Source organism: Callorhinus ursinus, unplaced genomic scaffold (genome assembly GCF_003265705.2).
Source record: "Callorhinus ursinus isolate GAN/ISIS: 27379988/994484 unplaced genomic scaffold, GSC_fseal_2.0 scaffold45, whole genome shotgun sequence".
NCBI lineage: Eukaryota > Metazoa > Chordata > Mammalia > Carnivora > Otariidae > Callorhinus > Callorhinus ursinus.
In genome coordinates, this window is record NW_027397107.1 from 3,161,313 (window position 1) to 3,174,049 (window position 12,737).

General features: G+C 43.0%; 1 protein-coding gene across 5 annotated transcripts in view; it reads right to left on the minus strand.

The window, feature by feature from the left end:
• The window catches only part of ADAMTSL3 (ADAMTS like 3), a 359,890-nt gene that overhangs the window by 74,861 nt on the left and 272,292 nt on the right, over positions 1-12,737 (minus strand). For all 5 annotated transcript variants that reach the window (XM_025893321.2, XM_073882182.1, XM_073882183.1 and 2 more), the window contains exons 18-19: positions 10,218-10,410; positions 9,954-10,133 (exon numbers count right to left, since the gene is read on the minus strand). In XM_025893321.2, the coding sequence (XP_025749106.2) occupies positions 9,954-10,133; positions 10,218-10,410 (373 nt within the window). The remainder of the gene's footprint in view (positions 1-9,953; positions 10,134-10,217; positions 10,411-12,737) is intronic.

Here is a 12,737-nt window from a genome sequence, read left to right on the forward strand (position 1 = left end):
CCCCTTCATTCTTCCCCTCCTGCTATCTTCTTTTTTTTTTCTTAACATATATTGCATTATTTGTTTCAGAGGTACAGATGCTAAGAAGGATGAGCACATCAGACCATTCAGTTCTCCCACCCCTGCCCCAAAACCTCCAGTTAGCCTCCATGATACCATTTAGGTGATGCCGGGATTTCTGATATTTACGGTCTGTTCTGAGATGTGATTGCTGATTAGTCTTAACCCTGTACATGAATGAACTCATTACTCATTTTCCATCTTTTTCATCAGTGTCTGTGTTTACGCTGAGTCGTCTTGGCCCTGCAGGTTTTTGGCGATGGGTTTACAGACACGTATTCTCTGACCACCTCTCTATTGCTTTTTTTTTTTTCATTTTATTTATTTTTAATTTTTTATTTAAATTCAATTTAATTAACATATAGTGTATTATTAATTTCACAGGTAGAGTTCAGAGATTCAGCAGTCTTACATAACGCCCAGTGCTCATTACATCACATGCCCTCCCCAGTGCCCATCACCCGGTGACCCCATCCCTCCACCGACCTTCTCTCTAGCAACGCTGTTTCCTATGATTAAGAGTCTCTTATAGTTTGTCTCCCTCTCTGATTTCATCTTGTTTTATTTTTCGCTCACTTCCCCTATGCTCTTCTGTTTCTTAAATTCCACATATGACTGAGATCATATGGTAATTGTCTGACTGACTTATTTTGCTTAGCATAATCCCTCTAGTGCCATCCATGTCATTGCAAATGATAAGATTTCATTTTTTGATAGCTGAGTAATATTCCATTGCGTATATATACCACCCCTTCTTTCATCCATTCAGTGGACATCTGGGTTCTTTCCATAGTTTGGCTATTGTGGACACTGCCGCTATAAACATTGGGATGCAGGTGCCCCTTTGGATCACTATGTTTGTATTCTTCAGATAAATACCCAGCAGTGCAGTTGCTGGGTCATAGGGTAGCTCTATTTTTAACTGTTTGAGGAACCTCCATACTGTTTTCCAGAGTGGTTGCAGCAGCTCGCATTCCCACCAGCAGTGTAGGAGGGTTCCCCTTTCTCTGCATCCTCACCAACATCTGTTGTTTCTTGTGTTGTTGATTTTAGACATTCTGACAGGTGTGAGGTGGGATCTCTCTGTGGTTTTGATTTGTTATTTTCCTGATGCCTTCCTACACGAAGAACACCAAGAAGAGCAGATACTTGGGTCAGACTTTCTTTCCCTTTGAACCATGTGGACCCTGTTCCACTGTCTTCGTGGATGCCACCATGAAGATGCGCGTGGCCAAACAGGCAGTTTCTGTTGTGTATCTGTTTGCCCTTTCTGCCCAGAGATCTGCAGGCTCTTTCTTTACCCATGAAGTCCTGCACCGCAGGCAAGACTATGTCGCACTGGGTCATATTTTCTTGGTACGTGGTATGCTGTTATGATGTAGAGACCAAAGCTTTTATCAAAGAAAGTTTTTATTATTATTTGTTATTCATAAATTCCCCTTTATTATCTCTGAATATTTTTCTCTTTCATTTTCTGTGCCATCTGTTCTGTTCTTTCACAAACACCAGTGCGCTCAGGTTGATCTCCTCTGTCTCCCACACCCGTCACCACCTCTGAAGAGCAGCGCGCATCTGTGCTCTTTTCCTACACAGTAGATGCAGGCTTCCAGCCTGCACACAACTCCATCTTCTGTTTTTTCTTTAATTTTGTTGTTGTTTGTAATCTATGGTTTTTTTGTTTTGTTTGTTTGTTTGTTTGCCTCTGACTGTTCCAGTTGTCTTCTCCTTTTGTTGACTTACAATCTCTTTTCGAGCTCAAACCTCATTTTGAAGCTACTTTCCCGTCAGACACCATGACCACACTTTCCTCGGGAATACGAGCCTATTTGTTGGAACTGTTCCCTGGGTAGTAGCTCTGTGATGTTACTGTCACTCCTCTGACTCTTGCTTGCTCTTCCCTTCCCTGCAACCCGGCTTCCTCCTTCTCCTTCTCTGTGGCCCCGTCCACCTGGTGTTGCTGCAGAGGTTTTCTGCTAGAACTCCGAGTACAGCTGTATGCGAACAACATGGGCAGGGGTGAGCTAGGGCACCTTACAGCTCTTGTGTGCAACCCTCCGGCACCACATTTTTGTGTCTGTTGCCCACGTCTGTTTGGCTCTTGGCATCCGAGGGGCTGGTGTGACTCAGAGAAGAGCCTCTTCCAAAACTGGCTCCCTGGGGACTAATATAGCAACTGCTGTCCCTTCTTCCCCCCCACTTCATCCCTGGCAGCCTTCCTTGGCTAGGAGGCCTGTGGGTGCCATGTCTCCTTTGGCCCCACCTGCCCCATGGCTCTGCGGGGACATTCTCGGGGCAGCTCACGGTCTAGCCCTCGTCTGCCCTCTGTAACCAGAGGACCATGGATGGGCCTTGGTGGACTGTCGCCCATCGTCCGAGGGAGATCTACTCCGCACTCAGCGCCTGATGGATACTTGCCAGCTCCCAGCCTTCGCTCTCACTTTGGCCTGGATTTTATGGTCTTTGGCAGGTGTGTTCCATGATTTATAGTTTGGGATTCTGGCCATTTCATTGTTTACTGAAGACAGAGTGTTCCCTCTCTTCCATTCTTCTTGTGGGTTTTTTGTTGGGTTTCAAAGGAAAGGAATGGAATTTTTTAAAAAAATCTTTATTGTCGTCTTTAACAGAAAGCCCTAAACTACTCATATTTTTCAGGACAGAGAAAAGCTCTGGGTAAGCTTTTGAACAAATAACTTCAAATTACCATTTACCAAATTATGGTTTATTTTTTTTAACCAAGTCAAAGCATCATCTAGGAGTTTCCCATGTAATAATTAATCAACTCCTTTTTTCATTTTAAAGATGTATTTATTTATTTATTAGAGAGAGAGAGGGAAGGGGAGGGGCAGAGGGAGAGAGAGAGAATCTCAAGCAGATTCCCTGCTGGGCGCAGAGCCCAACATGGGGCTCTATCCCAGAACCTGGAGATCATGACCTGAGCCAAAATTAACAGTCAGCCACGCAACCAAGCCACCCAGGCATCCCAAAAATTAACGTCAACTTTTTAATTTTGCTTCATATAACAGTGAGGTACATAATTGCCACTCTCCACTCATAAGCCATTTCTAATGATAAATATATGATTTTTTTTCTCCCCATGATGGATGGCAGCATCATTTGTAAACCCCTTCTCTGGATGGAGGTCTTACATGACCTTGTGTCACCTAAGTTTAAAGTTAGGGTGCCATTAGAGAATGTTCCCACCTCAGAAAGAAAGGAAATGACCAAATCAGTGCCATTAATTACAATTCACAAAGCAGCAACCTTATCCAACATGTCTACTATTTATTCTACAGAAATCTGGTTGATTCCTTTGGAAGAGCTCAGGGGAACAAGATACCCTAAGTTTTTGCAACTTTGCAACAATTTGTCTGTGACCTTTACACTTGAAGGTCACCTTGGCAGGGTATAACATCCTTGGCTCACATTCTCCTTCTTGTAGTATATTAAATATCTTGTTCCATTGCTTTCTAGTATGAAGTGGTCTTGTAGAGAAGTCTGATGCTAATCCAATTTTCTTGCCCTAGTAAGTGACTGGGTCTTTTTGCATACCCAAACACACTCGTTATCTTTAAAATCCAGTACTTTAGCAGAAGATGTCTCGATATTGGCCATGGTGGGTCCATTCTCCCAGGGCTGTGGTGTGCCCTTTCAATATTGTGAATTGTGTTACACGGTGATTTTATTTACAGTCTCGTTCCACTGTTTTGGTTTTCTTTTCTTGGGACTCTAATAATACTTATACGTTGAACTTTTTTTCTCTTTCGTATCTGTTATTTTTACTTAAATTCCTTCTATTATTCTTTATTTTCAATTTCCTCCTTTCTTTCATTTCTCTTATTACACTTCTTTCTAGTTTACTCTCCACTTGTGAAGTTTTCCTGTAAGCTGTCTGGTTCTCTCCTGAACCATATCAGCTCCTTCTGCTCACATCCCCATTATCTATTCAACCTCATTTCTGGGCTTTTCTGTTTCCGATTTGTCTCTATGTCTTTCTTCATTTCTTTTAGCTCATTTCAAAAGAGTAAGTTATATATTCATCTGCCAACTTTTCATGACATTGCTATGTTATTGACACTTTTATCTTAAAGTTTCTTTGTATGGGGCTTGCTGATGCTCCTATTTAAATAACTTATTTTTTCCTGAACTTTTAGGAAAGTGTAAGGAGGTGGCAGTGTTTCAAGTTGTCTTCACTGTTCCTTCTTCTGATGTTGAGAAGAAGTATTAAACCGTGACGCCACAGTCCTGAGATTCATATCTTCTGGACTCTTCCACTCCCAGGGTCTGAGCATCCCTTCCCTTCCCCTCCGTGTCCTTTCTCAGCTTGGATTATGGTTGTGGCAGGTCAGCCGGGGATTCCTTCAGCTATTATGGATGTGCATTCCCCTTGTGTTCTCCAGTCTTCTTAAGGCCCCCATGGGTCCGCATGATCTTCCTCATACTCAACCATGGCCTGGGATCCAGCATCCTCTCTCGGCGTCACCGATGGGTCTCAGACCCCAAGGTAGAAATGTATCATTGACTTCTGTGTTCCCTGGCTCTTGGCCTGCTCTTACCTTCTTTCTGTTGGCCTAGCTGCTAAACTTACAGCTTCTGCCCAGTTTCCTCTATGGCGCATGATTTGGCCTCACCCACGTGTATCACTTGTGTTAAAGTGGCTATCTGTGTTTTTTCTTTCCTCTGGCAATCCTAATTGCTCCTTTTGCGTGTTTTTTTAATCGAAGGATAGTTGACAGACAATATGATATTCGTTTCAGATGTACAACAGAGTAATTAGACAACTCTACATACATTACCAAATGCTCACCACAATACGTGGAGTCACCTTCTGTCACCACAAAAAGTCATTATGATATTATTGACACTATTCCCTGTGCTGTGCTTTTCATCCTTGTGACTTAATTGACTTTGTAACTGGAAGTTTGTCACTCTTCATTCCCTTCACCATGAAGGATCTGGGGATATTCCACAACCAGTCGCCACCGTGATTTCGCTTCACTGAAAGCCTCCTACTTTCAAAGGAACTGCTAGTGACAACATACGCTCATATATCCCGGTATTCATTTTTCCACGGCTTCAACTACTGCTTAAATGCTGACGCTTCCCAAAATTAACTTTAGTGCAGATCTCTCCTGAGCTGTAATTCCTTACTGATGCCTTGATAGGCCCTCAAACTACACACACCTCAAAATAGACTCATTCTGTCTCCCTTTCAAGTCACCTCCCAAATGTGTTTTTCCTTCCCCAATTCATTTTAAAAAAGAATGCCTGCTCTATCCATCGACCACACTCCTCTTTTTTGCTTCTTTCTTATGAGTTCAGTCACCAAATCTACCCGCGACATCTGCTAACCATCGCCCACTACTATCTACCATTCTCTACCCAGCTGCTTCCTTATTCTCCTTGGTTATATTCCAAACTCCTCTAAAAAGCTCTCCCAGGCTTTGGTTCCTTCCCTCATAACACACCGTTCACACTGCAGCCAGAACCGTGTGCCTAAAAATGCTGCATTTCACTTCCCTATTCAGAAAACTTCCTCGGTGTCCTCAGCCACTGCAGGGACCTGAAGTCCTTCCCGGTCTGACTGATGGAGAGGACTCCATCTCATCCTTCTGCTTCTCTACTGCATCCTCATCTGCAGCCGCGGAAGACTGACAAGCTCGCCCCCTATGCCTGTGTGTGTGCTCCTGTCACTGCCTGGACACCCTTGGTCTCCTTTCCACCCAACCTGCACTCAACCCTGAGGACCCAACTCTACGGCTGCATCTTCTGCAGCATTTCCCTCCGACCCACGCAGATGCAGATGTCTCCCCTCGATTTCCACTCAGTTCTGTAGACGGGAGCCCTTTAATGGGCTTGTTACATAATTTTTTGTGTCTGCCTCATTAAACTGTGAGCTCACTGAAGATCAAATTCTTGGCTGACTTGGGTCCTGAGGGCCTGGGGTAGTCAACACAGCAGTGTTTGGGCAGTGTCTGCTGGTGACATGACTGAGCACATGGGGCTGTGGCAACAGGCATGTTCAGTTTAGAAGAAGCTTTTAGAAGTCTCTTTATTTTAGTCAACAAGCGTTTATCGAGCACCAAGTGGGATATATAGATGCAGAGATGGTCCTTCTCCTGTGGCAGTTTTAATCTAGTCAAGAAAATAAGGCATATCCGTGTGTGTGTGTGTGTGTGTGTGTGTGTGTGTGTGTGTGTGTGTGTACTATTTTAAATAAGTGGAAACAGGGGCACCTGGTTGGCTGTCAGTTGAGCGTCTGCCTTTGGCTCGGGTCATGATCCCAGAGTCCTGGGATCGAGCCCCACATCGCTCCCTGCTCAGCGGAGAACCTGCTTCTCCCTCTCCCTCTGCCTGCCGCTCAGCCTACTTGTGCTCTCTCTCTATCTCTCTGTCAAATAAATAAATAAAATCTTTTAAAAAAATAAGTGGAAACAGAGAGAAGTGCATGGACTTGTATACACTGGGTATATTTCAGATGAGTCAAAATGTACGAGTAAACTGTCATCTGGAGTCTAAAAAGACATTATTATTCAAGTAGAAGAGTGGTTATCTACAGAATTATTAATATTAAGAAACTCATAATTAGTACTACATAATAAAAAGTAAAAGGAAGATTTTAGAATAAACCTGGAGAGCTGGAATACTCTTTTATTCATAGAAGGAATACCTAATGCATTTGGATCAATCACCTTGGATCAAGACCAAACTAACCCTGCAGGATAATGATTGATAGAATGGATTTTCAGCTAGAGATATTTCCTAGCTTTACCAACCATCAGTTATGAAGATAAAACTAAAAAACACCTTAGAGAAGCCCAACCAAGATTCTCAGACTTTGTGAAAAGGAGTCCAGACATTGGAACTTCCTGAGATCATTTCCATTGTAAGTAACCATCAATATGCTGAAACTGTCTTATCAATAGGATTGTGTGTGTGTGTATGTGTGTGTGTGTGTGTGTGTGTAACCCTTTCATACAGTGGTGTGCTGGTAAACACTTCACAAGTTCTTGGGGAGAGAGCACTGACTATATTTGCCAACTTCTGTGGTGTGAATGCTCCCATCATGGCTGATTTCAAGCTATTAACCTGATGTCACTGAGCATGAGGTAGGAGATCACAGTTGGTTCTTGCAAGCTGGTACGGATGGGCTCCAACATACTATCATTTTCATGAGTCATTTAGTAAGCCTATTGAAAATCAGAATGCCATATTTATAAATCCATGTGTCCAGGACATATCTTGAGCTGTTCTTTGTAAGAATTTCTTATTAAAGAGATCTTCTCCTTTTTACTTAGCATATGGATAAATTTCAAGAATTGAAGAGTTAGCAGGTGTCAGAAACTGAACACAGGAGCTGAGGAAGTCAGAGATGATCATAAGTGTTGGAAAAATGGTGGTGTACTGACAGAGACAGGGAGTGAGGTGGGGAGCCAGTTGGGAATGAAGAGGTTCTCTTTGCTTTCCCAGGTTGAAGACGCATCTTATTTGGAGAGCTGGGGGCACTGTATTGAACAGAAGTTAGACATTGTTCCTGCAGATGGAGAATTATCTATAGAAGTCAGAGAAGAGGTCAGGACACAGAGGCAGCTATGGAGGAAAAATGCAGTGATACACATCAAATATCTGGTCAGATATTGAGTTTTTTGGAGATCTGGAGGAAGACAAACCAATTGACAAGATGTAGTTAAGTAAATAGGAAAAATAAAAAACATCAAGAAACATCGTGAAGGAGAATGGTGAAGGTAGACAAAATGGTCAACTACTCCATCAAAGCCAAGAGAGTAAAGAATGAGGAGCGAGGGAAGCCTGGGTGGCTCAGTCATTAAGCATCTGCCTTCGGCTCAGGTCATGATCCCAGGGTCCTGGGATCGAGCCCTGCATCGGGCTCCCTGCTCAGTGGGGAGCCTGCTTCTCCCTCTCCCACTCCCCCTGCTTGTGTTCCCGCTCTCGTGTGTCTCTCTCTGTCAAATAAATAAAATCTTAAAAAAAAAAAAGAATGAGGAACAATTTTACTGGATTTCCATCAGGGAACAGGGCTACAAAACAGGCTGAAAGGGGTCTGTGGATCACAGAAATCCACCATTTGGGAAGACTGCCCCATATATGAGTCAATGCTCCCTTCTTAGAACTTGAAATGCAGTGTAAGAATCAAAGGCTTCTTCTTGCCCAAAACTCAGTTCAGATCTAAAAACTAATGAGCCAATGAATGAACAAAGCCCAAACAGGCCATGAATAGAGCTAGTGTCGGGAAGGGGGACTATTCCAGCTGCAGGCTGAGAGGTCTGGCTCAGTGAAAACTGGGAATTCTGGCACGGCTCCTCAGCCTCTCTCTGTCCAGGGTTAGTGGCCAGTTGTAACGCAGAGAGGCCTTATCCAGAACCACAAGATGGATGGCTGCCCCCAAGCGAGCCAGCCCGGGGCAGAAGGACTAGTGTGGCAGAAACCTTTGGAGAGGGTGGCAGTGTGGCATCAGAACCTCTGCCAGAACAAAGCAATTCTGCAATGAAAGGAAATTTCAACAAATAGGAGAAAAGCTGAACCCAGTAGGAAACCCAGTGTGTGTGCCTGACTGGACCCGAGTCTGCATGCTGGCTTTTAGTTTCACAGGCTGAGGCTGGCTCTGCCTTCCTGAGCGTGCGTGCACGCCCACCCTGCCTCCTGGACGAAGGTTTTCTAGAGATGCAGCTTTGGCTGGGAATGGGGAAGATGTCTTGACTGTGCTTGGCCTCATCTCTCGGGGGTGACCACCAGGTTGCTCAGTGGTAGTCTAGGAAACCAACTCGCCTGAGTTCCAACCCAGCTCACATGGGCAACCTTCTCTTCTGTCTCCTCTTGTTTCTCCTTGCAAAAAGCCTTTGTTTTTTTAAAGGTTTATTTATTTATTTTAGGGAGAGAGAGAGAGAGCACGACTGGAAGGGGCAGAGGGAGAGAGAGAATCTCAAGTAGACTCCCCACTGAGCATGGAGCCCAACCCAGGGCTTGATCTCACAACCCTGAGATCATGACCTGAGCAGAAACTGACAGTTGGATGCTTAACCGACTGAGCCACCCAGGCTCCCCCACCCGCAAAAATGCTCCTAATTAATGATTTGCTTGTCCTTGTTAGCAGGCTTGAGCTTTTCTAAAGATCATCACTTCAACAACACTTTGCATTTCCCCTGACTTTGCAAAGAATCTTGGGGAAGAATATTTACCTGTTCAGAGCTTGGGAGAGCTCCAGGACCTGTCAGCGATCTCATGGCCACTGGCCACAAGGATACTCTGAGCCAGACAGGAAAACCAGACACATACTCAGGAAGTAGCTTCCCACTGAAGTACAGGAAAAAACTGGGTCATTGTGAGTTAAAGCTGGGAAATGCTTCATGATTTTAGGGGATGAAAGATTTCACAGAAGAGGGAAGCTCAGACCTGGATCCAGGATTTGAGAGCAAGGATAAGAGTGAAGACACAAAGGTAAGCTGGGGCAGACATGGTTAACAGTGTCACTTTGATGATACATAGTCAGCAACTGCAAATTCACTGTTCACAGAAAGAATGGAGAGGGCCGGAAGCACCATCACTCTCCACTCTAAAAGGCCAGTGAGAAGACATGGCCATGACGTCTGCTTCCAGAGCCCTTGTAGGACTGTAGGATGAGATGAGCACAGCGGGGTTTGACCATGCCCAGCACTGAACGCAGGGCTCGGGGAAGTCCAGGAATGCCAGAAAGCGCCCTTTCCTATTTGTCGAGATGATTTCTGATGTCAGCTTGCCTCTCTACCCCCACTGGGGGCCCCCAGGTTATGTACCCCAACCACATGCTTCTGGATCATCTTGCGGAGGACATATTTAGAGTCTGAAGCAAAGACGGGGCAAAAAAGAGGAGGAACCATGAGGTGGGCAATGGCCCTTACCTTTGACCAGTCTCCCACAGTGATATGTGGAGGGCAGTCTGTCCTGGCACAGGACTTATGGGAAGATGCCTTGGGTCCTTGGCACAATTCATCAGAGAGATTCAAAAAGCTGCCATCAGTTAACAGCTGCCGACAGGTGACTCTTCGATTGTGAGTTCCCCCTCCACACGTCCTGGAACACTGAGAAGGTGGAAGGAGGGGGATCAGGGCTCTTGCAGCCACGAGTGTGGCGGGCAATGGGGGGCCCCAGGCCTGCCATATTACCTGCTGCCATTCTTCAATGTGCCAGCTAGGAGGGCAGTCAAACTGATTGCACGCTTGTAGGGCATGTGGCTTCTCGTCTCCACATTCCTCAGCGGGGGCCGGGGACTCCCCAGGGTGCAGGCAGTATACCTCTCGGGTCTGGATTCCCACACCACAGGTAGCTGAGCAGGGGCCCCAAGAGCCGGTGTGCCACCTGTACCAAAACACAACAGGGCAAGTCGAAGTGTCCCATGAGACCTCGTGCAACGGTCAGAGCATACACAATTTCAAGTTCTCGGGACGTCCAGACTTCTCACTCCATGTGCAGACCCGAGAGCCACAGCATCCCCACTACTAGATGCGATGAAAATACAGAAACGTAATGTTTAAAGAAATGTTGGTAAGTGTTTAAAGGTTCTACCCATTTGGGAAAGCCCAGAGTACAAAAGAAGCAGATTTCTCCCCATTCTAGCATACCACCATCTATCCATAATAAAGGCTTGGGTTTTGTTTTGAATAGAGCCCCAAGGCAAGCATGATTTATATGGGTGTCAAAAGAAATTTTAAATGCTTAGAAGCACACTTCAGGAAATTTTCAGGGCACCTGGATTCATTATTTGGAATATCCCTAAGAAAATTCTTCTCTGTTAGGATTGGATTTATAACACGTGTATATATAATGTGATTCCTTTCCAATAAGATCTTGGAAAAATCAGGTTTTCTCATGAAACATCTGTAAAAATGAAAAGCCAGGGCAAGCTGCTTTTGATACATATTTCCAAATTGCATTCAAGGAAGATTCTCTCAATTCACACTCCCAGCAGAAGCATGTGAGAGCGCCTGGCTTCCTACCCCTATACCAATACTGGACCATATCCCTGCCCATCTGATGGGTGCAAATTTGTACACTATAGTTATCTTAATTTGTGGGTATGTAATTATTAGTGAACATGGATTTCTAACCAGTTACTGTAGAGCTATATCATGAGGAAACAAGTTTAAAATGCTTGAAATTGACACAAAAGGATGTTTGCTCCAAGATAGTTTGTAATAGCAAAAAAAAAAATTAAATTTTACAAAATGGAAGGAAATAATCAAAATGTTCTACAATAAAGGGTAAAATAAATAATTGTATATTCATACAGTATAATGCTAGCAGCCATTAAAAAACAAAGTAGAAGTATAGTTACTGACACAAATAAATTTGGTATTTTTTCTTAGAAAACATAAAAAATACCTTATGATATTGTTTTATGCATTTATAAATGCAGAAAAAAGGTCTGCATAATTACACATCCAAATGTTAACAGTGATGATCTCTAAATGATAGGATTTTTATTTTCTTCATTCTTGCCAGTATTTTCCCCTGATTTCTCTTAAAATAAACACTCATTATTAGAAAAAGTTAGTTCTTTGAAAAAAAATAGTGTTAATCTCAAGGTGATTTTCAGCTTTTCTGATTTCTTATTTTCCATAATAAACATGTTTTGCTTGTGTAAATAAGAGGAAAAATAAAAAATGAAAAATATTTGAGACAAATATAATGGGACAAAAATACTAAAATTTTTACTTATGAAGACAAAGGTTCACAATGAGGATATAATAATCATACAAGGATGAAGACTGAGTAAAAAGCATTAATACGTATGAAGTACAGCTCTTAGATATAAGAAAAATGGAAGGATAAGTAATAAAAATTTCTAAAGGTTATAAAATACTTCTCTAAGCCCCTGATATATAAAGAAGGCAAACCTTAATAAGAATAGAGAAAATTGGGGCACCTGGGCGGGCTCAGTTGGTTAAGGGTCAGGTCATGATCTCAGGATCATGGGGTGAAGCCCCACGTCGGGCTCTGCAGTCAATGGGGATTCTCTCTCTCCCTCTCCCTCTGTCTCTACCCCCTCCTGTGTTTTTTTCTCTCTCTCAAATAAATAAATCTTAAAAAAAAATAATGTAGAAAACTAACGCATTTGAACAGCTTGATTAAATAAGTAACTTTTTAGGAAATTACAGAAATTCTATTCAAGAAAGGGACTAGATCCTGTTAACTTTGTGGTTGAGTTCCCACAAATTTCCAAGAAACAGGTGAACTCCCCATGTCATTTTAAAAGTTCCAAAGTGAAAAAGAAGATTAAAATATTTTAATGCATCATGAAGGTAGGAAAAACCTTGAGCACAAAATCTGACAAATATATATAAAAAGTTTTTTGCATATAATTATACAGTCTAAACCCTAAATAAAAGAGAAGTATAAATCCTAAGTAAAACAGAAGCAAGTTAATCAAAGGATTAAAATACTACATAGTAGTTTATAGCAGCAATGTCCACAATAGCCAAACTGTGGAAAGAGCCAAGATGCCCATCGACAGATGAATGGATAAAGAAGATGTGGTATATATACACAATGGAATATTATGCAGCCATCAAAAGGAATGAGATCTTGCCATTTGCAACAACGTGGATGGAACTGGAGGGTGTTATACTGAGTGAAATAAGTCAATCAGAGAAAGACATGTATCACATGACCTCACTGATATGAGG